The sequence below is a fragment of the Rattus rattus genome, chromosome 4 (genome assembly GCF_011064425.1).
Source record: "Rattus rattus isolate New Zealand chromosome 4, Rrattus_CSIRO_v1, whole genome shotgun sequence".
Lineage (NCBI taxonomy): Eukaryota > Metazoa > Chordata > Mammalia > Rodentia > Muridae > Rattus > Rattus rattus.
The window spans coordinates 16,874,614-16,895,950 of record NC_046157.1 but is presented as its reverse complement, the minus strand read 5'-3'; the positions used below and the strand labels follow the sequence as shown (position 1 = coordinate 16,895,950).

General features: G+C 41.2%; 1 protein-coding gene and 1 non-coding gene across 4 annotated transcripts in view; one reads left to right on the top strand and one right to left on the bottom strand.

Annotated features, from left to right (window-relative positions):
• The window catches only part of Pak2 (p21 (RAC1) activated kinase 2), a 60,881-nt gene that overhangs the window by 11,533 nt on the left and 28,011 nt on the right, over positions 1 to 21,337 (top strand). For all 3 annotated transcript variants that reach the window (XM_032900093.1, XM_032900094.1, XM_032900096.1), the window contains exons 2-3: positions 10,737 to 10,944; positions 21,221 to 21,321. In XM_032900093.1, the coding sequence (XP_032755984.1) occupies positions 10,758 to 10,944; positions 21,221 to 21,321 (288 nt within the window). In that variant the 5' untranslated portion in view covers positions 10,737 to 10,757. The remainder of the gene's footprint in view (positions 1 to 10,736; positions 10,945 to 21,220; positions 21,322 to 21,337) is intronic.
• LOC116899860 lies at positions 603 to 732 on the bottom strand. The gene has a single exon (XR_004387855.1). It is a non-coding gene; the product is annotated as a small nucleolar RNA SNORA17 (small nucleolar RNA).

Here is a 21,337-nt window from a genome sequence, read left to right as displayed (position 1 = left end):
ATGTTGAGCCTGCTCTCCCCGGTACTACAGCTGGCTAAGGGCAGGGGCAGCTCTTCTGTTCTCATACCCCTAGGGCCAACTCTCCCATGATACCCAGATGAGGGGTGGGGCCAGTTCTGCACAACCTTCAGACATCAGCATGTCCCCAAGCAGCAACCCTGACCAGGGACATCAGCCTGGCCTTTGGTGGAAACAGACCCTGCTGCTGCAGGGCCATGGACACATATGACCCTAGTAGCAGCACAGGCCAGGACCCCTCAAGGGTCTCAGGTGGCATCACCAGCTACTTCACATCAGGCCGTTCCTCACTACCCTCGGCTCTCCAGTGCTGCCTCTCTTTATTGTGCCCACATCCTTCAGTTTCTCTTTCTCTTCCATTTCTCCACCTACTTGCTCTGCTTAGTGGCACCTGGACCTCTGAGTGACTGGGGTTGTCCAGAGTGCTATGCCGTGCTCACGTACTGGTACCAGGCAGGGTTTATCTTGGGTATGGCCTGCCCTCCAAGGCCCTCCTGGTACCAGATTGGTGGTCATCTCAGGCAAGCTCCCTGTCCATGTCCCCCTGGCACAGGATTGTTATCTCAGCCTCGCTGTTTTCTGGAAATGTTAGGGTCCTAATTATGCAGGTGTTCACAAGTCAGAACACTGAGACTACACATAGCCTGTCTTCTCTGTCACCTACTCATACACAGGTGACACAGCAGCCACACGTGCAACACCTTTCAGGACAGGGTTAGAACTTATAAAACTTGTTTTAGAAACATTGGTATAGGACTGGAAAGATGGCTCAGTGGTTAAGAGCACTGACTGCTCTTCCAGAGGTCCTGAGTTCGATTCCCAGCAACCACATGGTGGCTCACAACCATCTGTAATGGGATCCGATACCCTCTTCTGGTCTGAAAACAGCTACAGTGTACTTGTATACAAAAAAAAAATAAATTTAAAAAAAAAAAAAAAAAAGGAAAAGAAGGAACATTGGTATATTCTGCAGAGCCTAGTTATTTTTTTCATAAAATAAAAAAAAAATTTTATTTTATATGTAGTGTTTTGCCTGCATAGATGTCTGTGCATTGCTGTGCCCATAGAGACCAGAGGAGGGGCATATGATCCCCTAAAACTAGAGTTACTCATGTGGATGGGGGATTTGACTCAAGAGCAACTTGTGCTCTTAACCACTCAGCTATCTCTCTAGCCCTCTTCTCCTTAAAAAATTATTATTACTATCATTATCATCATTATTATTATTCCAAACAAAATAATAAAAATGTCAAAATGAAAAGAGGTGTCTTGTTATATAGCTCAGGCTGACCTGAAACATTTTTGGGGTGGGGGTTGTTTGCTTGCTTGTTTGTTTGTTGTTTGTTTTTACCTTGTGAGTTTCACATTATATATCCCAGTCCCATTCATCTCCCTGTCCCCTCATATTAGCCCTCCGTCCTTAATATTCCCCCCTAAAATAACACACAAACACACAATAAAACAAGCATAGAAAACACCTCATCATGGAAGTTACTGTATGTCCCATGGTATACCCCTGCCCGTGTACCTTCACTTGCAAGTGAGAGAGGGAGAGGGAATGAATGTGACCGTAGATCTGTTCCTTTGCCTGGATCCCTCTAAGCAGAGTTAGACAGAGTGGGGGAGTGAACCCTGGAACGAGTAATAGCACCTAAAGGGAAGTGTAACCAGTAGCTTCTGCATTGTCCCATCCAACACAGTGTGCACTACCAGATTTTATGTGTGGGTGCAACATAACATGGCAGTGTTGTGAATTGTTACTATGCTGTACCTGAATAAAAAAGTTGACCTCAACAAAAAGCTGTTTGCTGGGGTAGTAGCTTGAGCAAGATGAGCCCAGAGGATCTGAAAAGCTACAAGTAACACAGTATCAGAAACTAATTTTATACTATAAAATGTTTTCCTATTAAGGTGAGCTAAACATAATTATATACTATATACTTATTCTTCCAAGGCATCCTGAGCCTTTGGTCTCCCATATGTTTTAGAATTGGTCCCATTGTTTCACAGAGGCATCATAGAATTGATGAGGATTGGAAGGTATCTGTAGATCGGTTTGAGGAAAATTCTTTCCAATTTTGAGTAACTTCATAAACATTAATGTCTCTTTCCACCTAGGGCTTTAATGTCTTTCAGTACATTTTCCCCTTTTAGACCTATTAGCCCACAGTTCCCAAGCCATGTGTAGAATCTAGGGCACCCCACTGAGTTCATAGGCACCATGGAGTCTTTTAAGGTTTTAAACAGTAAACAAAATCTACTGGTCTCAGCAGGCTTCTAGTTCCAGGAAGACTCACTTCACCATGGGGCTGTAACGTGATGTCCAGCTTAGTGAGGTGGCTGTTGAACTGGACTGATTGCAGTCAATGTGAAGTAAAGGAGTCAGGTGGCTAAATTGGGGGCTCGGAAACTTGCAGTGTGCATTGAATGATGCTACTCGTTTAAAGTATCCTTTCCTCCTGACTTACATGTAATATTTTTAAATAAGTACTACTTTTTAAAGACATGAATGGCAAATTGTTTCAACCAGTTCAATAAAGAAATGACATGGTTAAAAACTTTTCTTTTGGTGTTGGGGTATCATGCAATAATTAAAATGCGATAAGAGGAATAATAAGTGAATTGAGAATGTGTCATAGGAACTTTCTACTTTTAATGTTATTATAAATGACAGTTTCAGCCAAGCTAGTCTCAGCCAGGTGGTAGTGGTGCACACCAGGGAGCGGAGACACGCGAATCTCTGATTTTGAGGCCAGCCTGGTCAACAAAGTGAGTTCCAGGACAGCCAGAGCTACAGAGAAATCCTATCTTGGGGGGAAAAAAAAATCAATCAATCAATGATAGCCTTTAACCTTTTCTTGAATTTTATAGGCAATTATTCGTGATAAATAACACTTGGAGACAAAAGAGTTTTGTAATAGAAATTTATTTAGATGATGTGATGGTTAACATTGGTTGTGACCCTGACAGGATTTATAATAACCATGGAAACAAAACTCTGTGTATCTGTGAGAGGGGTATCTGGACTTAGTGTGTTGTGGGAAGAACCATCCTAACTCTGGACACCACCATCCCATGGGCTAGTATCCTAGACTGAATAAAAAAGGAGAAAGAAGCTGAGAACTAGGGTTTTGGCTCTGCCTCCTGAATGTGACTTCAGTGTGGCCAGCAGCCTCATTTCCTGCCACCACACCTTCCCTACCACAATGGGCTGTACCCTCAAACTGTGAGGCAAAATAAACCTTTCTTCTGTAAGCTCTTTTTATTGGGGATTTTATCACAGCAACAAGGAAAGTAGCTGGCGAAACTTCAACATACTTTCCACATCTGCCATTCCCCACCCTGCTTGTGTGAAAGAACAGACAAATCATAGTGTTGATCAGTTTGCTGGTGACTAAAGGAAAGGTTCACTTTGTTTTCAAGATACAACTTGAATGAATGGGAGCAGTTTGCTTAATGTGGCTATCATTGTTTATCTGAAAAACATTTTCAGGTTTTGTTGTCTGTGTAATACCTTGCTATGTACTTCTAGATAATTCAAAAAAGATATGCCAGACATGGTGGCACACATGTGATCCCAGCAATCTGTAGCTGAGGCAGGCAGGTGGACGGTTCAGGTCCACCTTGGACTATGTTGGGAGCCTTTCCATCCTCCCTCTGTAAACCTATAAAGTTAGTGTCTTCCCCCTCAGGAGAGGAAATAAGATACATCATATTAGGTAATATAGTGGCATTGTCCTAATTTGGTCTGTTTGTTTAATATGCAGTACAGAAAGTTCCCATTGTAGTTGTCATTGAATATATGAAGACAAGATGAAAGTTAGCAGTCACTGTTCAGTCAGCTTTGTTCAGCCGTACACATTTCAGTTTCTGCCCTCCACATGGCGGCTCACAGTGGTCTGTCCGTAACTCCAGATCCAGGAGATCGGATGCCCCCGACCTCCATCAGCACCAGGCATATATGGGGTACTCATACATTTACATGCAGGCAAACATTTATACACAGAAAATAAACCTTAAAAAGTAGCTGTGGTCAAGCACACCTGTAATCCCAGCACTTGGAAAATGGAAGCAGGAAGACAGAAGTTTAAAGTTGCCAGACTTGGTGGCTATGCCTAATCCCAACACTTGACTTTGAGAGCTAAAGGGTGAGACTCTGTCTAAACAGTTGAATATCATACTCCATAAATAACAAGTTTCAAGTCAGCCTGATACACCAGACCCTGTTGCCAATGTATGTATGTATCCATGAGTATTAGTTGATAAGAGTTTAAAGCTCATTTTCCTGAAGAGGTTTTATACTGGCTTGCTCTGTTTTTGACTTGTCAGAATGGGTGTGGTGGTTCATTTCTGCATCCTCAGTGTTCAGGAGAATCACAAGTTGAAGGCCAACCTTCACTACACAGCAATCAAAGGATGGTGGAAGTAGTTAAGGTTTTTTCCTTTTATGCCAGAGAGGTTTATTTTTAATTTGTCCCTGTAGACTGTAGCTTTTTAGATCCTCTTTATGTAAAAGGGACTTATAGTATAGCTTTCAGACTTAGGCAAAGTCTGGCATTGTTGCCTATCTCCTTCTGGCTCCCATCAAAGTAGAAGCGTAGTAGGTCTAGTCAAACATCATTGAGAATTAGTAGGCTTGGCCCACTCACTCTTTAGAGTGTCTATTTTCAGTTTGTTTTTGGATTCACTGAAATCTCGTTTCATTTACTAGCTTTGTGTACTAAAATTTTAAAGCTTTTGCTTTTCCATTTATTTAATTTGTGTGTGTGTGTGTGTGTGTGTGTAAGTCAGAGGACAGTTTGTAGATAGGTGTAGGCATTCTCTGCACCATGTAGTTTCTGGAGATAGAAAGAACCAAGTTGTCAGGCTTGGCAGAAAGTATCTTTGCCCATTGAGCCATCTCCCTGGCCCCATGGCATAAATCTTTTAATCGGTCCCATGGACTTGTGTTAATCTGAATTGGGTGCAGTCTCCTTACAAGTCCTCCCTGCGTTTCTGCACCTCTCTGCGTCGTGCCCTTGCTTTGGCGCTTTGCCGTCTTGGCCTGACGTTCTGACTGGCATACTCACCAGGTGAACGCATCACTTCCTTCCCAGTGTGGAGCCTCTGTCTCAGTGTGTGGCGGCACCTGCAGGTAGTTTTACTTGTTTCGTCTATATTTATGTATGCTCACAGAGGTTTCTAAGGTTTGGGATGCAATGGTGTCAGCTCATGAAGAGATTATTAGAGTTCTGGTCAATGTTATTATAGTAATAAGCTCCTGGAAACACATTTAAAACTTAAGTAATATTTTGAATCATGAACCATGTTTTCTGGTAATGTGTTTTTCACTTCTGTGCCACAGTTGGTCCCAGTAGGTAATAATAAATTCATTTCCACCAGTTAGACTGACTGGTTCCAGATACCACCTCTTTATTTCTGTCGTATGTAGCTACCTCTGGTCTTCTTCAATACACAATTGAGGAATTGTTTGTGTTTGAGGCTCATCACAGTTAAACAATGGGCCTGTTAAAGAGTACAGTGTGTTTTGGGCACACTTTTTGTTTTGCCTACTTGATTGTTACTGAAAAGTGTCAAAAAGTGAACAGATTGGAGAGAGGCGCTATTTACTTGCCTTTTTTTTTTTTTTAAATGTAGCATTTTTGAGTAGTGGTAAAACAGAATATAGGCTAAATTATCATGTTATTGTGAAGTTTGTTTGACTTGTTTTGGTCTGGGGACAGGGTCTTGTGTATCTCAGGCTGCGTTCAACTCTCTATGCATCCAAGGATGACTTTGAACTCCTTGCCTCCAACCTCTCTGTGGTATGATGTGTGCACCCCTTTGTCTGGTTTTGTACAGTACTAGGGATTGAAGCCAGGGTTTTGCACACTAAAGCACTCTCTACCAATTAAGCTACATCTCCAATCCTGTGAATTGTTCTTGCGTCTGTTGTACTTGTCTAAAATACAAGATTAAAGAATTTCAGCCAAACCTTACTAGGCACTTTACAGGCACTTAATACTGTCTATAGAAGCATTGCCCAAAAGCTGCTTTGTGGGAAAGAAACGAAGGCCATAAATCAGCTGTGAGGGGCAAGCACAAAGCTTTTCAAAGGTAATCCTGTTACTGTGTCATGCTTTATCTGTGTCTAGTGAACTGCTGTGTGAGAAAATGACCACTATATTCAGGAAGGATGGGCTTCACTGGGGACTAGAGTGTGGTCAACATGAGTCAGTCAGCAGTCCTGCCTAAGATAGGCACAGTCCTTGCCCTTCAGGCTAAGTGAAGTTGGGGAGGGAAGTGACATAGGTCATTGACTAATTGTCACAGTTATAATTCAGTGCCAGAAGTTTTCCAGCACACTGGATTAGTATAGAGAAAAGCATAAGGAATGTTGGTTTTCTAACATACAGACTTTTACATCAGAACTGATGTAAGGTAGAGATCTTCTACTGCTGTACTCCATGGTTTTGTAAGACTTAGGGTTTGGTACTAGTATGAGATCTGTGTGCAGGTTTTAGGTAAGTAAGTCTTACTTCTTGATACTCGGCTCTCCAGTGTGGCAGATAGTATATGTCAGAGTACCGTGCCAGAGTAGGTAGTGCATGTGACTGCACGGTTCAGAGGGAAGGAATAATGTCTGTCTCTTCCAGTTGTTCTCAGATCATAGCTACTTTTCCCCAAGTCCTAGAATTTGAGCTAACTTGAAAAAAATAAAGATTATTTTAAATTTTGTCTGGATATAGTTACTTTCATTTTTGTTGTAGATAAAAGTTTTCTCATAAAACATCAAGATCCAGTTACCATTCGGTACCTTGCTTACTGAGGAGTTGTTTGGTTTCTAACATATGTACTTGAATTTGTGTACTGTAGGGATCTTCTACTGCTGTACTCCACAGTTTTTATAAGACAGACTAGAGCTCAGCTGGTCAGGGTAGCCACCTCCAAGCCTGATGACCTGAGTCTGATCCTCAGGACCTACACAGAAAAAGGAGCAAATTCACTGTCTCAGGTTGTTTTCTGACCTACACACACTCCTTCATATTCATCCTGGATGGATGGGCGGGTGGGTGGATGGATGGATGGGTGGGTGGATGGATGATTTGGAAGGTAGAACACACAAAGCTGGTGTCAGGACTCGAGTTTGGATCCCCAGTATCCATAGTAGCACATTCCTGGTGTTCCTGTAACAAGATGGGAGACAGAAACAGGAGAATACCTCAGAAACTCATGAGCCAGAGAGCCTGGCATGCACAGCAATAAATGACTCTGGCTCAAAACCTGGTGGAAAGCAAAGGGCTCATACATGAAGTTGTCCTCTGACCTCCGTATGTGTGCATACACACTCTCAAGATTAAGTAACAAAGACAAGGCTTAGACTTCGAGATAGCTTAGCAGTTATCTTCGAGGGGACAAAGTTCAGTTATTGGCACCTTCATCAGGTGATTCACAACCTCTAGTAACTCCAGTTCCAGTGGATTAGATGTCCTCTTTTGGCTACCTCAGGCACCCCACACAGGCAGAATATACTCACACAAGCACACACACACAATTTTTTAAAAATATAAAAGACAAAATATATATCTATACATGTATGCAAGTGGAGTTAAAATGCCCACCAAGTTAGCTATGAGAAAGATGTTATCTGTCTATCTGAGCAGGGTATTAAAGGTAAGAGTCTTGGCATTACAGTCACACTGATGCTTGGGCTTGCTATACATTTAACTTTATCACTGTACTCATACCGGTCAGGTTTCATATTTCATATTTTCAGAGACTGATCTTGTATGCACAGCACATTCCGTAAATTTTAGTGCTAGTACACTGTTGTATTTGAGTCTTTGATTCCCTACAATGCCCTGTGCTCCCTCTTCCTTGGCTTTCCCATTAGATCCTTTTGTCCCATTAGATACTTCTGGGTCAGATAGCTCTGCTTTTCTTGATCCTCTTGTTGGATGCCTATGGTTCATGCCATGGTGTAGTTCCTTTGACTAGTGTTGCAGTGAGCACTGGCCTTCTAATGTCTCTGTTACACGTTGGCTTGGAATCTGTTGGCAGAGCCATCAATGATACAGCCAGGGCTTACAGAAGTTCTTGTTTTGGGTTTTTGGGGAACTCCACCACTGCTTTCATAACAGATGAACTAGTTTACACTCCCACCAGCAATGCTTGAGTCCTCTTTGGACTCTTTTTTTTTTAAGATTTATTCATTTATTATATATAAATACACTGTAGCTGTCTTCAGACACACCAGAAGAGGGCATCGGATCTCTTTACAGATGGTTGTGAGCCACCATGTGGTTGCTGGAATTGAATTCAGGACCTCTGGAAGAGCAGTTGGTCTCTTAACCGCTGAGCCATCTCTCCAGCCCCTTCTTTGGACTCTTTAATAGCATTTATTGTTACTTGTTCCCTTAGTGACCGCCATTCTGATTACCGTTAAGCTGGAATCTCAGCCTAGCTTTGATTTGCATTTCCCCAATGGTTTATTGAGACTGGGCATTCGTTATGTGTTTATTGCTGTTTGTGTTCAGATTTGTTTTGTGTCCATGTGTCTGAATGCCACAGTGCTGGAGGATAAGGTTGGAATTGCGTTCTCCTGCTGTCACCTTATAGGAGTCTATCAAGTGTGGTCAGGCCTGGGTGTGAGCAACTCTGCCTACTGAGTGCCGCCCCCCCCTTACTTTGATTTGGGTTTTGTTGTTGTTGTTGTTGTTATTTAGGGTTTTTTGTTTATTTTTTACTTCTTTGTATATTCTGTCAAGAATGTCCAGTCTGTAGTTCATGGGCCACATGGGTAGAAAGAAACCCAAAACAAAATATTAAACTTAGTTCAAGTATTATGAGTTTTTTTGTCGTTGTATGTGTGTGATTTAGTTGTTTTGTTCGTAGATGATCCTGTGCTTCAGTAGCAAAAGGCTTGAATACACTCGTGTGATACTGAACCTCACCAAGTTTTCCCCTTATTATCTGGGCTGTCTCTCACTTGATTAACTATTTCCTTTATTGTGAAGAAGCTCTAATTTCATGATGTCCCGTTTGTCATTTGTTGACCTTATTTCCTGAGTGAGAGGAGTTCATTCAGAACAGTGTTAAGTGTTTGCCCTAGTTTTTCCTTTAGCAGTTTCAGAATTTAAGGGCCCTGTTCAGAGCTTCCTTGCACATGCCAGCATCTTAAATCATTTTCCCTCTAGCAGTTTCAGAATTTCAATCTTATAGTAAGATCTTTGATCCATTTCAGGTTGATTTTTGTGAGATATAAGAATCTAATTCTTGGGGTTGGGGATTTGGCTCAGTGGTAGAGCGCTTGCCTAGGAAGAATCTAATTCTTCTGTATATGGACATTCAGTTTTCCTAGCACCATTTGTTGAAGAGGCTATCTTTTCTCCAATGTAGTATTCTTAGCATCTTTGTCAAACATGAGGTTTTCGTAGTTGCAGGGTTTCATATCTGAGTCTTCTTCTGTTTAGCTGCTCTGGATGTCTGGTTTTGTGCTGTCTTTATTGCCCTGGCTTCATAGTGTCAGTTGGAGTCAAGTATGGTGTTATCGCCAGAATTCTTAATTCTGATAAGGATTGCTTTGACTCCCTGGGTCTTTTGTGCTTCCTTGTTGACTTTAAGATTCTTTTTCCTATTTCTGTTAGGAGTGGCATTGAAATTTTGATGGTTACCTTGAATCAGCAGCTCGCTTTTGGTAAGGTATCCATTTTATAACACTAATTGTACTAATCCAAGTGTGGCAGGAAAAAACATCTTCTGGTGTTCAATTTCTTTGATGTTTTAAAGGTTTCATTTTAGAGGTCTGTTACTTCTTTGGTTGGATTAATTTCTGTTTTATATCTGTTTTTCTTAAGATTCCATATTATGTGATGTGCCATTCCTGTAATCCTAGAATTTATGAGGCAGGAGGAGCCCTACAAGTTTAGGTCTGATTACTTAAAAACAAATGGGCTGGAGAGATGGCTTGATTTCTAGTAGCTACATGGCACTTCATAGCTGTCTACAACACAGGCAAAACATAGCACATACAATAAAATTAAATCATAAAAAATCCAAATGGTTCTATTTTGCTTCTCTAATGCTGTGTTGAAACACTGATATTACATGGAAATTTTAAAATAATCAAAAATTAAAATACTGACTGAAACCAGTCTGAGGAAGGATATGTTAATTTGGTTTACAGATTGCAGTCTGTTATCAGGCAGAGCTAAGGCGAGAGCTTGAGGCAGAAACCATGAGGAATACTGCTGATTAGCTTGTTCTTCCCCATGCCTTGCACAGCTTGCTTTCTTATATGGCCCAGGACCCACCCAGGGGCAGCACTGCCAACAGTGGGCTGGGCCCTCCCACATTAGTCTTTAGCCGAGGCACCACCCACAGATTTATCCACAGGCCAGTCTGATGAGGCAGTTCCTCAGCTAAGGGTTCTTCCTCCCTGGTGATTTAGTTTGTATCATGGTGAGGAAAATGAGGCAGTACACAAATGTTTCTTTTGTATTCTGGAATCATCTCAGAATCGCTAGGTAAATTGCTTGTAATGAGTTAGTGTGAACATGCTCTTCAAACATTTCTGTGGCTATTTAGTGAGGATTGATTGGTTTTATGAAATTTGTTTTATCTTTTATTAAAAATTTTGCAAATGTCACTAACTGGATTATATTTTTCTAATTTGCAGCTGTGATGGTGCTGTCTTTAAGCTTGTAATTAATTGGTGCTTTGGGGATTGTCTCTTTCAGGCCGTTTCCTAATTCTGAATCATGTCTGATAACGGGGAGCTAGAGGACAAGCCCCCAGCACCTCCAGTGCGGATGAGCAGCACCATTTTTAGCACTGGAGGAAAGGATCCTTTATCAGCCAATCACAGTTTGAAGCCTTTGCCTTCTGTTCCAGAGGAAAAAAAACCCAGGAACAAAATCATCTCCATATTCTCAAGCACAGAAAAAGGTAAACAGCTGCTGTAACTTGAGAAGCCTCACACTGGCTTATGATTCCTTGCCCATCTTGATATCTTCATGTGAATTACAAACAAATATAAGAAACATGGGGGCTGGCGACATGGCAGGAGTTCAGAGCACTGGCTGCTCTTGCAGAGGGTGACCTGGGTTTGATTCCCAGCACCCACAGGACAGTTTACCAGTCTGTAACTCCAACTCCAGGGGATCCAACACTCTTTTCCGGCCTCTATAGGCTCCACCTACATCAGGAATGCACCTGGTGCATACATACATGCAGGCATACACCCATACATGTAAAGTAAAAATAAATAAATCCAAAAAAAGAATGGAAACACTTGATGCTGGTAATAGGCACTGTTAAACAGAATCTCGTGGGCTTGGTGGCACACCTCTCACTTAGAACTTGGAAGGCTGGACTGGAGAGATGGCTCAGTGGTTAAGAGCACTGACTTCTTCCAGAGGTCCTGAGTTCGATTCCCAGCAACCACATGGTGGCTCACAGCCATCTGTAATGATCTGATGCCCTCTTCTGGTATGTGTGAAGACTGCTACAGTGTACTTATATAGAATAAATAAATCTTTAAAAAACAAAAACAACAACAAAAAAAAAAGAACTTGGAAGACTGAGACAGGAGAATCACTTGAGCACAAGAATTCAAAGCTAGCCAAGAGGTATTTAGAGAGACCCTGTCTCTAAAAACAACAAACAAACTCATTCATTCATTCATTCATTCATTCATTCATTCATTCATTCATTCATAGTCTTACCATCTAGCCAAGCTGTTGCTCCTCCTGGCTGCAGGCATGTGCTGCCATACCTAGCAAGATCACCTTATTAACGGTGACTGATTGTTTAATGTGCTTGCTACAGATGGTGAATTTCTGCACTTTGTTCTCTGAAATATTTTTACAGCTTCCTAACATTACATTAATGAGATTTTTGATTTCCCTGGTCTATTCTGAGTAGCTTTAACAAAGTATCTAAGTCTAGGTACTTTATGTAGGTATGGTGGTACACACCTTTAATCCCATCACTCAGCAGGCAGGGGCAGGGGCACGGGCACGGGCACGGGCATGGGCAGGTTGATCTTCACTAGTTGGAGACCAGCTTGATTTACATATTAAACTCCAGGTCATCCAAGGCTCTATAAGTAAAACCCTGTCTCAACTCTTACTCCACTTCCCCAAAAGAGGTTTGTCTGTGCTTCTGGTGGCTAGAAACTACAAACAGCATAGCCCAGGCGCCTGATAAAGACAGGGTCACAGCATGGTGAAGATTCAGAAGAGGATCCTGTGAGACTATTCAAATCCAGAAGCGGGCTTTTGTGGGATTGTGCTCACTCAGAAGTCATTGTGCTATGGACAGTAATATTAATCCATTCTGAAGGTGGTCGTGACCCAGGTACTTCTGTGAGGTCCTTCCCCTTAGAGTTGCAGGCCCCTCTCTATATGTTTATTGTTGTTGTTTGGGTTTTTTGTTTTGTCTTTAGACAGTCTCCTGTAGCTGAGACTGACATCAGTCTCTGTATGTAGCTATGGCAGGTCTTGTGACTGCTGGTCTTCCTGCTTCCACCTCTGAAAGAACGTGAATGATTCCAGACATGTAGAACTGCACCCCCTTTTTCTATACTGCTGACTGGAGGTCAGGCCTCCAGGAGATGAACTTTTAGAGAAAAGTCATAGCTAAACTATAGCAGTGATATTGAGGGTACCTACTCACTAGTCTTATTAGTCTCAGTGTTACCTTGATCATAATCAAGATGGGAACACTTGCCCACTGTGGGCGGCGTTTTCCCTGGTTAGAATCCTGGACTGTCTAACTGGGAAAAGGGAGCTGAGTGAAAGGCAGAAGCATTCTTCTTTCTTGGTTCCTGATTGCAGGTACAATGTGTCAGTGAAAGACAATGAAACTAAAACATTGCTGATATAAGAATGGCACTTTGAATGAAACCCCAACATCCACATAATGAAAGAGAACCAACTGTCCTCTTACTTAAACACACACAAGGGGGGGAAAAGGCAATATGGGACAGTGGTGGGTAAAGTGCTTGTGCTGGAAGCCTGAATGTCTGAGTTCTGACTGCAGCACTTACATAAAAAGCCAGGTGTTCCTGTAAGCCCAGCATTGGGAGGGTGTGGTCAGACACATTCCAAGGGTGCACTGGCCAGCCAGTCAGTAAGAACACTGTCTGACACTGTCTCAGAAAATAAGGTAGAGAGGGTGATACAGAAGGACAGCGTAGACCTCTGACCTCCAAGGTACACTCATGCATACACCAAAAACACACACACACACACACACACACACACACATATGACTGCATAGGGGCTGTAGTCTTTTGAAATATGTAGTTGGTTGTGATTAGAAATTAAGAGTTTTTCTAATTTTTCAGTGGTAATGTAACATTTGGTCCTATGTCCTATCATAGTCAGAAGGAATTGATGCAGCCTTAACATGTCTTCTTTTAAGAACTGGCAGAGGCAGAGACAAGCAGTTCTGTGAGTTCAAGACCAGCTGGTTTACAGAGTGAATTCCAGGATAGCCCATGGATATGCAGAAAAACCCTGTCTCAAAAACAAACAAAAGTAGTGACGTACACCTTTAGTCCCACAGTCCCAACACTGAGAGGAAGAGGCAGGGAGGCCTCTGACTTTCAGGCTAGCCAGCCAAGGCTGTGGAGCGAGACCTGTCTCCCCAAAGAAGAAAAAAGTCGTTCAGATCTCAGAGTGTTGGTTTGGTTGGTTGGTTTTGCTTGTTGAGTTCCTCATATATTCTGGATACTGATCCCTTGTTGACTAGTTTGCATATTTTCTCTCATTCAGGAGGTTGCTTTTTTTCATGCTGTTGACTCTTTTATGTTAGAAAAGCTTGTCAGTTTGGCACAGTCCCATGGAATTACACTTTTTATAACAATTCAGACAGGATCCTTTTGGTTTCCTATTAATGTTTTCATACTGTGTGAGTCACCAGGAATAAAATGATAGGCAGAGCAGACGGTCCCCACCATTATGACACTAGCCCAAAAGCTAGTGGAGCTGGGGCTGTAGCTCCTGGGTTACAGAGTGCCCAGCATGTTGTGATGCCCGAGGTTCATTTCAGCAGGGTGGGGAAAATGTTGAAGCTTGTAATTGTGAGCTATGAAAATTGGCACAGCGCTATGGGGAAGGCTTCCTACAGAAATGAAAACAGCTTGACAGTGAAGAGTAAGGATGAAGCAGCATTCCAAGTGTATTCTGTGCCTAGAGAGGAGCTGTTAATGGCCAGGCCACAGGGTCATGTGCACTCATGGGACTTACTACACGCTAACGTAATTTAACAACAGGGCACCTGATAATTACAGGTAAGGGTGATATTCACACGGAACTGCACACAGCAGAGAAGGTGGGGAAAGATCTGGTCACAAAGGGCCTAGTATTCTGTGGTATGGAGTTGAGATTTTTTTGTTTCCTGGGGACCCATTGCAGACTTTAAATCAGGACAAGAGCTGGCCACGTTTCTATTTGAGGTACTGGCAGTAGCCATACAGAAACAACATTTTATTGGAGGTCTAAGACTGACTGCCTTGGAAACTGTCAGGCGTTTGCAGGAGCCCTTAGCCATTTAGTGGTTTTGACAATGAGAACAGGAATGAGCCTTTATCGTGGCTCAGTCAGAGAGCTGTGCTGAGCTGGTGGAGCGGTCGGTCTACTGAGCCAGCTTTACACTCCATAGTCTAGACTGTGTGCATACTAATATCCGATAGCTTACAAAGGTGGTGTGTGAACACCTTTCTTGTCCAGAAACCCAGTATTAATGTTAATACTAGTTTATACTTTAATCTACTTCCCTGAGAATACATACCCTTGTGTGTGGTAGAGCAAGTTTAATTTCTCTCATTTGAAGCTATTGCAAATCACAAGAAGAGCCTTCTGTTTAAACAAACAAATATTTTCTTTCTTCCTCTTTTCTGTTCTGGAATTCACAACGGTCTTCCACCTCATTCTGCCAAGAGCTGGGATCCCAGGCATAAGACACCAGACTCAGCTTCAGATGAGGCTGTTAACTGTGACTTGAGCTAGGTGAAATGTAGAAAAAGGAGTGGCATCAAGATACCATGTCAGTATGTGCCTTGGGATTTTACTCCTTCCCACTGCTGCTTTTTTGTAATTTACTAGGTTTCAGAAATGATTCGAGAAGTTTCCATGGTCCATTATTTTCCATCAAGTCATCTGTTACCTGTAGATAACTTATTACGTGTGACATGCAAAAGTGGGAAATGGACTTATGTTTTTAAACATGAATATTTTTCTTCTCTAAAGCTAGGGTGTCTCGCATAATTTTATTTTAATTGCAGATGCCCCTCTTCCTCCTCCCCTTCTTTTCCTGCTCCTCCCCCTCTTCCTCCTCGTCCTTCTTCTTCTTTTTGGTCAGAGGTAATGGTGCACATCTTTAATCCCTGCACTCAGGAGGCAAAGGCAGGTAGATCTCTGAGTTTAAGGCCAGCCTGCTCTGCAGAGCATTCCATAGCAGTCAGGGATATACAGAGAAACTGTATCTCAAAAAAAAAAAAAAAAAAATAGGCTAAGAGTGGAGACATATCTTTAATCCTAGCACTCAGGAAGCAGAGACAGGAAGATGTCTGTGAGTTCTCAAACTCTCGCCAGGGCAAAATATGACGGGAGATCCTGGCTCCAAACAGACAAACAAACAAAAACATTTACATGAACTGAATCACGGTGCTTGTGGAGAAGTCAAAAGACACCTTGTGAGAGTTGTTTTTTTTTTTCCTTCCACCATGCATGTCCAGGAGATGAAGCTCAAGTTGGCGGCTTGGCAGCCAGCATCTTTACCCACGGAGACACCTTGCTCACTCGCCATTTTCATTGAGTGGACGAATATGTCTTGTCCATCTCTGGGCTGCTTAGTCATGCTCGTGTCTTCCTATAATGTTTTCCTCTATATCTCTAACATTTATGAGGTGTTCTGTCCACACCAGCTGGCCTTCCTTATAATCTGGTCACTGGAAATATGGTGATTTTTCTAGAACTCAGATAGTCACCCTATGAAGCAGCTGCCTGAAATGTTAGGTCAGCAGGGGACAGTTGTAGTTGATGTAGCTTGAAGTGGATGCCCATGTTGGACTAGGTATCCATGATCAAGGTCACATAAAAAATGGCATCTTTCCCAATAACGCACATTGGGGAATAGTGAAGAACTTCCCAGGATGACAGGGGAAACTCCTCTGGAGAGGATTTAAAAAGGTTTTTCTTGGGGTTGGGGATTTAGCTCAGTGGTAGAGCGCTTGCCTACCAAGCGCAAGGCCCTGGGTTCGGTCCCCAGCTCTGAAAAAAAAGAAAAAGAAAAAAAAAAAAAAGGTTTTTCTTAATGCACAAGGTTTTGTTTCCCTGTCATTTCTACAAAAACGATATGCAAATTAAACTACTAGTTTGTAGCCAGCAAATACTTTTTGTTTGCATTATGAGTTAGAAGTACAAGGACATAAAAAAAACTAGAAGTCCAACTAGAAAATTAGATTACTCAAGTCAGTCTGGTGGAAAATGAAAGGTTGCATGTGGTAGGTGTAATTGTGTGTTTTAGTAAAGACAACAGAATTTTATGCAAGCTTAATAATTGCCTTCCCTCCGCTCCTTTCCGCAATCGATGTGACTTGCCTTCCTGCCGAATCTCTTGTTGATGAATATGTGTACCTGGAGGATCTAGAAGAAGTACGGACATTTTTCAGAAATGTATCATTACTGGTCAAAAACTGGTATTGTTTCCTGTGAGTGTAATTAGTAGTGTCTTTGTGAGCAAAGAGAAACATGTGCTGGCATGTTTACCTTCATATGTACAGACTTATCAAACAGCAGTGCAGTAGAATGTTAGTTAAACATGACATGTGGACCACGGTTTTTTTGTTTGTTTGTTTGTTTGTTTGTTTGTTTTCCGGAGCTGAAGACCGAACCCAGGGCCTTGTGCTTGCTAGGCAAGCACTCTACCACAGAGCTAAATCCCCAACCCCGTGGACCACGTTTTTAATTGTTCAAATTCTGTTTAAAAAACACTTTGCTCTCCCCCTTGGGATGACCAAATCTGAAAAGTTGAAGCATTAGAATAAAAAGTAAAGATTTGATCCAAGTCATCACACAAAACTTCTTTTGTCTGCCTCGCTTTCAGAGTACTTTCTGCTTGACCTGGCCCTCAGACCAGACACTGGAAGTTTTCTTTGGATAAACAGAATGTTCTGGAGAAAGTACTTCTGACACACTGAATCCTATCCTGATCTTTGATCTAGTTTGTCTCCCACTTAATTGTGTAATGTTTTTCTGTAAAAGTGGACAGCAGATAGTCACCAGACATCACGGAGACAGAAGAGCCCAGAGCAGCAGGGAGTACCAGATGACACATTCCTGTGAGGCCAGCTTGGACTACTAAGTGAAAAGGCTACATTGCCCTATCTCCAAAAATCTGTAATTTTGTTAAATAGAAACTTAGAAGAAGCATTCCACTTAAGCAGAAAACCAGTCAGTCAAATATCTCAGCCAACGCACACACATACACAACATACTCTTTGAGGACAGAGGACAAATTCACGAAAACTGTCAGAAGAAAATAATGATCAAGTGAGAAATAATTCTTGGGAATGAATATTTAAAATTAACAGAACAGGTGGCTGGAGAGTTGTCTCAGTGGTTAAGAGCACTGACTGCTTTTCCAATGGTCTTAAGTTTAATTACCAGCAACCACACGGTGGCTCCCAACCATCTGTAATGGGATCCGATGACTATCTCTTCTGGTGTGTCTGAAAACAGCTACAGCATGCTCATAGACATAAAGTAAATCTAAAAAAAAAAAAAAAAAAAAAAATACATCAGCAGAGCAAGCCAGGCAGTGGTAGCGAACGCCTTTAATCCCCAGCACTTGGGAGGCAGAGGCCGGCAGATCTCTAAGTTCCAGGACAGTTAGGACTGCACAGAGAAATCATGTCTTGAAAAAACAAAAATTAACAGAACAAATGTGATAGCAGTTGGAGGCTGAGAGAAGAATCAAGAAAATTCTCCCACGGTTTTCTTTTTCAAAGGTAACTGGATGGGAAATGTGAAAGATAATAGTTGGAAATAATGAACAAATTAAATAGAATAAGGGAAATAAAGAAATAATATGAAAAAAAGACCCAGGAGTTGGAGAGGTGGCTTGGATTTAAGAACAGTTATTGCTGGGTTTGGTTCCTAATGCTCTTAGGATGGCTCACAGCCATGTGACACTCCAGTTCCAGGAGTCTGATGCTGTCTCTGACCTCCGTGGATACTGTGTAAAGGTGGTGCCCTTATATACATATATATGGTACATGTACATACTAGGAAACAATATTTTTTTTTTTTTTTTTTTAAGAAACTGGAGGATGGAGAGATGAGTCAGCAGTTAGGAGCACTGAGCACTTGCTGTTGTTACAGAGGATCCAGGTTGGTTCCTAGCGCTCACATCACGTAGATGACAGCTACCTGGAGCTTCCGTTCTGGGGCAGCTAATGGCTTCTTTTGGCCTTTGAGGGTACCTGCACACAAATAGTGCACATGTACTCAAGCAGACACATGCACATAAAAGTCAATAAAAAACTGAAAAGACATTATTATTTGATGAAGGATTAGAGTAGAATGAGGAGTGATTGCTAATTGAGAAAAGGTTTCTTTTTTATTTGTTTGTTTAAAAATTTATTTATTATATATAAGTACACTGCCTTCAAACACACCAGAAGAGGGCGTCAGATCTCATTACAGATGGTTGTGAACCACCATGTGGTTGCTGGGATTTGAACTCAGGACCTCTGGAAGAACAGTCAGTGCTCTTAACAACTGAGCCATCTCTCCAGCCCGAGAAAAGGTTTCTTTAGGGGTTGATAAAATATGCTAGTTATATGGTGATAATGATTGTGACATTATGAATATATTAAACCTCATTGGATCATACATACAACTCAAACAAGTATACAGCATAGATGGGAAAGAATAATAAAACTAGATTCAGCCAATTGCAAAAACATGATCAATAAAGCAGCCTCAACTGTAGCCTATAGGAACTCTACTTTTTTTATATATTTTGTTTTGTTCGAGATGAGGTTTTACTGTGTAGCCTTGGTTGTTCTGGAATTTACCCTGTAGACCAGGCTGGCCTTGAACTCAGAGATCTGCCTACCTCTACCTCTACCTCTGCCTCCCGAGTGCTAGGATTAAAAGCATGTGCCACTACCACCTGTTTATGTGAAGTTGTTGTTGTTGTTGTTGTTGTTTTAAATTGCATGTCAGGTTATAATGAAAGATTTGCTGGAATTGGGAGTGAAAGCCAGGGCGGAGCATCTGGTTAGCCCATACAAGCCCAGGTTCAGTCTTCACTAAGGCACAATGGAATGTTATATACAAGTATGTACTGATAAATTCAAGTTATAGAAAGTGAATTTTTTTCTTAAACAATACAGATTTCCAAAGTTTACTTTTATAAAAATGATTAAAGACTGTGCATGTCCTAGAAGAATTGAGTTTATAGCTAAAACCCTTTCTACAAAGATATTATTAAAACCTACCTATCTTCATTAGTGAATCAATAAAATGTTTATGGATGAAATAAAACAATTCTATATAATTTCCATAAAATAGAATATGAGATGTTTCTGACACATTTAGTGACTTCAGTTTACCCAGACCAAAACATTACAAGAGAGCTATATTTTTCTCTTGAAGTTGGCGAAGTTTTAACAGTGGTACTCCAGCAGTGTGTGAGAAGAGCGATAGACAGAGCCAGATAGAGCTTGTTTCATGACTGCAAGAACGGTTAAGGTGGTGTAACTTAGGATAAGCAGTGTGGTTGTACAAATAGAAAAGACACTGAACATAACATTCATTTCTGACATGTGCTGAGCAAACTTGAAATCAAAGGAAATGTAATAAATTTGATAAAGGGCATGTTAGAAACATTGACTGTTTATTAAACTAAAAAAACTGACTATTTTCATTTTCTGTTTCAGTAAAAACACAAAAATACTTACTAAGGCCTTTACTTAACCATGGTCTGGGGACTAGCCAATTCAGTAAGGTGCGATGAATGAAAGAGTAAGAAAGCTCCAAATTAGGAAGGATATGGCCACCTCTCTTTGGTTCACTATAGCATATTACTTATAGAAAACTCTGTGATGCCTACACAAATTTTAAAGTAAGTAAGAGAGTGTTCAAAGGTCAGGCCTAAAGAATGAAGTTTATTTTGTGTTCTCTGGTGGGGCTGAACCCAGTGCTCCAGTCATGCTAAGCAAGCAAGCTACCTCTGAGTTACACTCCAACCCCGAAACTGTAGCGTCAAAAATAAGTATTCCTTTACAGAAATATGAAAGTAATGGCAGGGTCAGTATTCTGTCTCCCAGTAACTAGCAAACATTGCTGACAGAAATTAAACTGCTAATTTATAAAGATTTGTTGTTGGCCATGGATCAGAAAGCAAAATGTGTATAAATTCTAAGTTGATTTATAGGTTAATGCAGTTCCCGTCACAGCCTGAGAAGGCTTTTTGTAGAAATGTAAAGCATTGTTAATTTCATATAGAAATGTAGAGGACCTGAAAACATCCTAGCAGATTTGAAAACAGTAAAAAAAAAAAAAAAAAAAAAAAAAAAAAGCCTTAGACTGTCCTTTTGATGTTTGTTATAAGGATGACAGTAATCAAGGTACACAGGGTTGGCATAATGATAGACAGATGACTTTAAGAGAGCAGAGCATCCAGAAATAGATTCATGGTTTTAAGAGCTACAGATTAGAGGAGGAGGACTGGAGAGGAGAAGGAATTGATGTGTTTAAATGTGCAAAAAATGTTACTGATGTTGCAATAATTTTTTTTACAGTGCAACTATAGGAGAGTTGGGTAATTTAAAGATGTAATATTTACAGACTGTAATAAAAAGGAAAGTATAAGCCAGGTATGGTGGCTCATGCATTCAACCTTAATATTCTTAGGCTATACAGGAGAATTGCCATGAATTTGAGGCCAGTGTGGGCTGGAAAATGAGGCCCTGTCTCAGAAAAGCAAGTTGGAAGAAGAGGAAGGGAATGAAGGAAGAAATCAGCTTTCACAAGTGGCGTTTGTAAATTGTGTCATTGGAGGCCCCCTCCGTCAGGGTGCGAGCTGTGTGTACCTGTGTCCTATCATAATTTTATTCATAATTGGTTTCAGGAAAATACAAACACAGTAACAAATGCCATAATTAGCTTTGTTTAAAGAGATAATTTTCTCCCTCATCCCTCAGGAAGTAAAAAGAAAGAAAAAGAACGGCCAGAGATTTCTCCGCCGTCTGATTTTGAGCATACCATCCATGTTGGCTTTGATGCTGTTACGGGAGAGTTCACTGTAAGTTACCAATTGA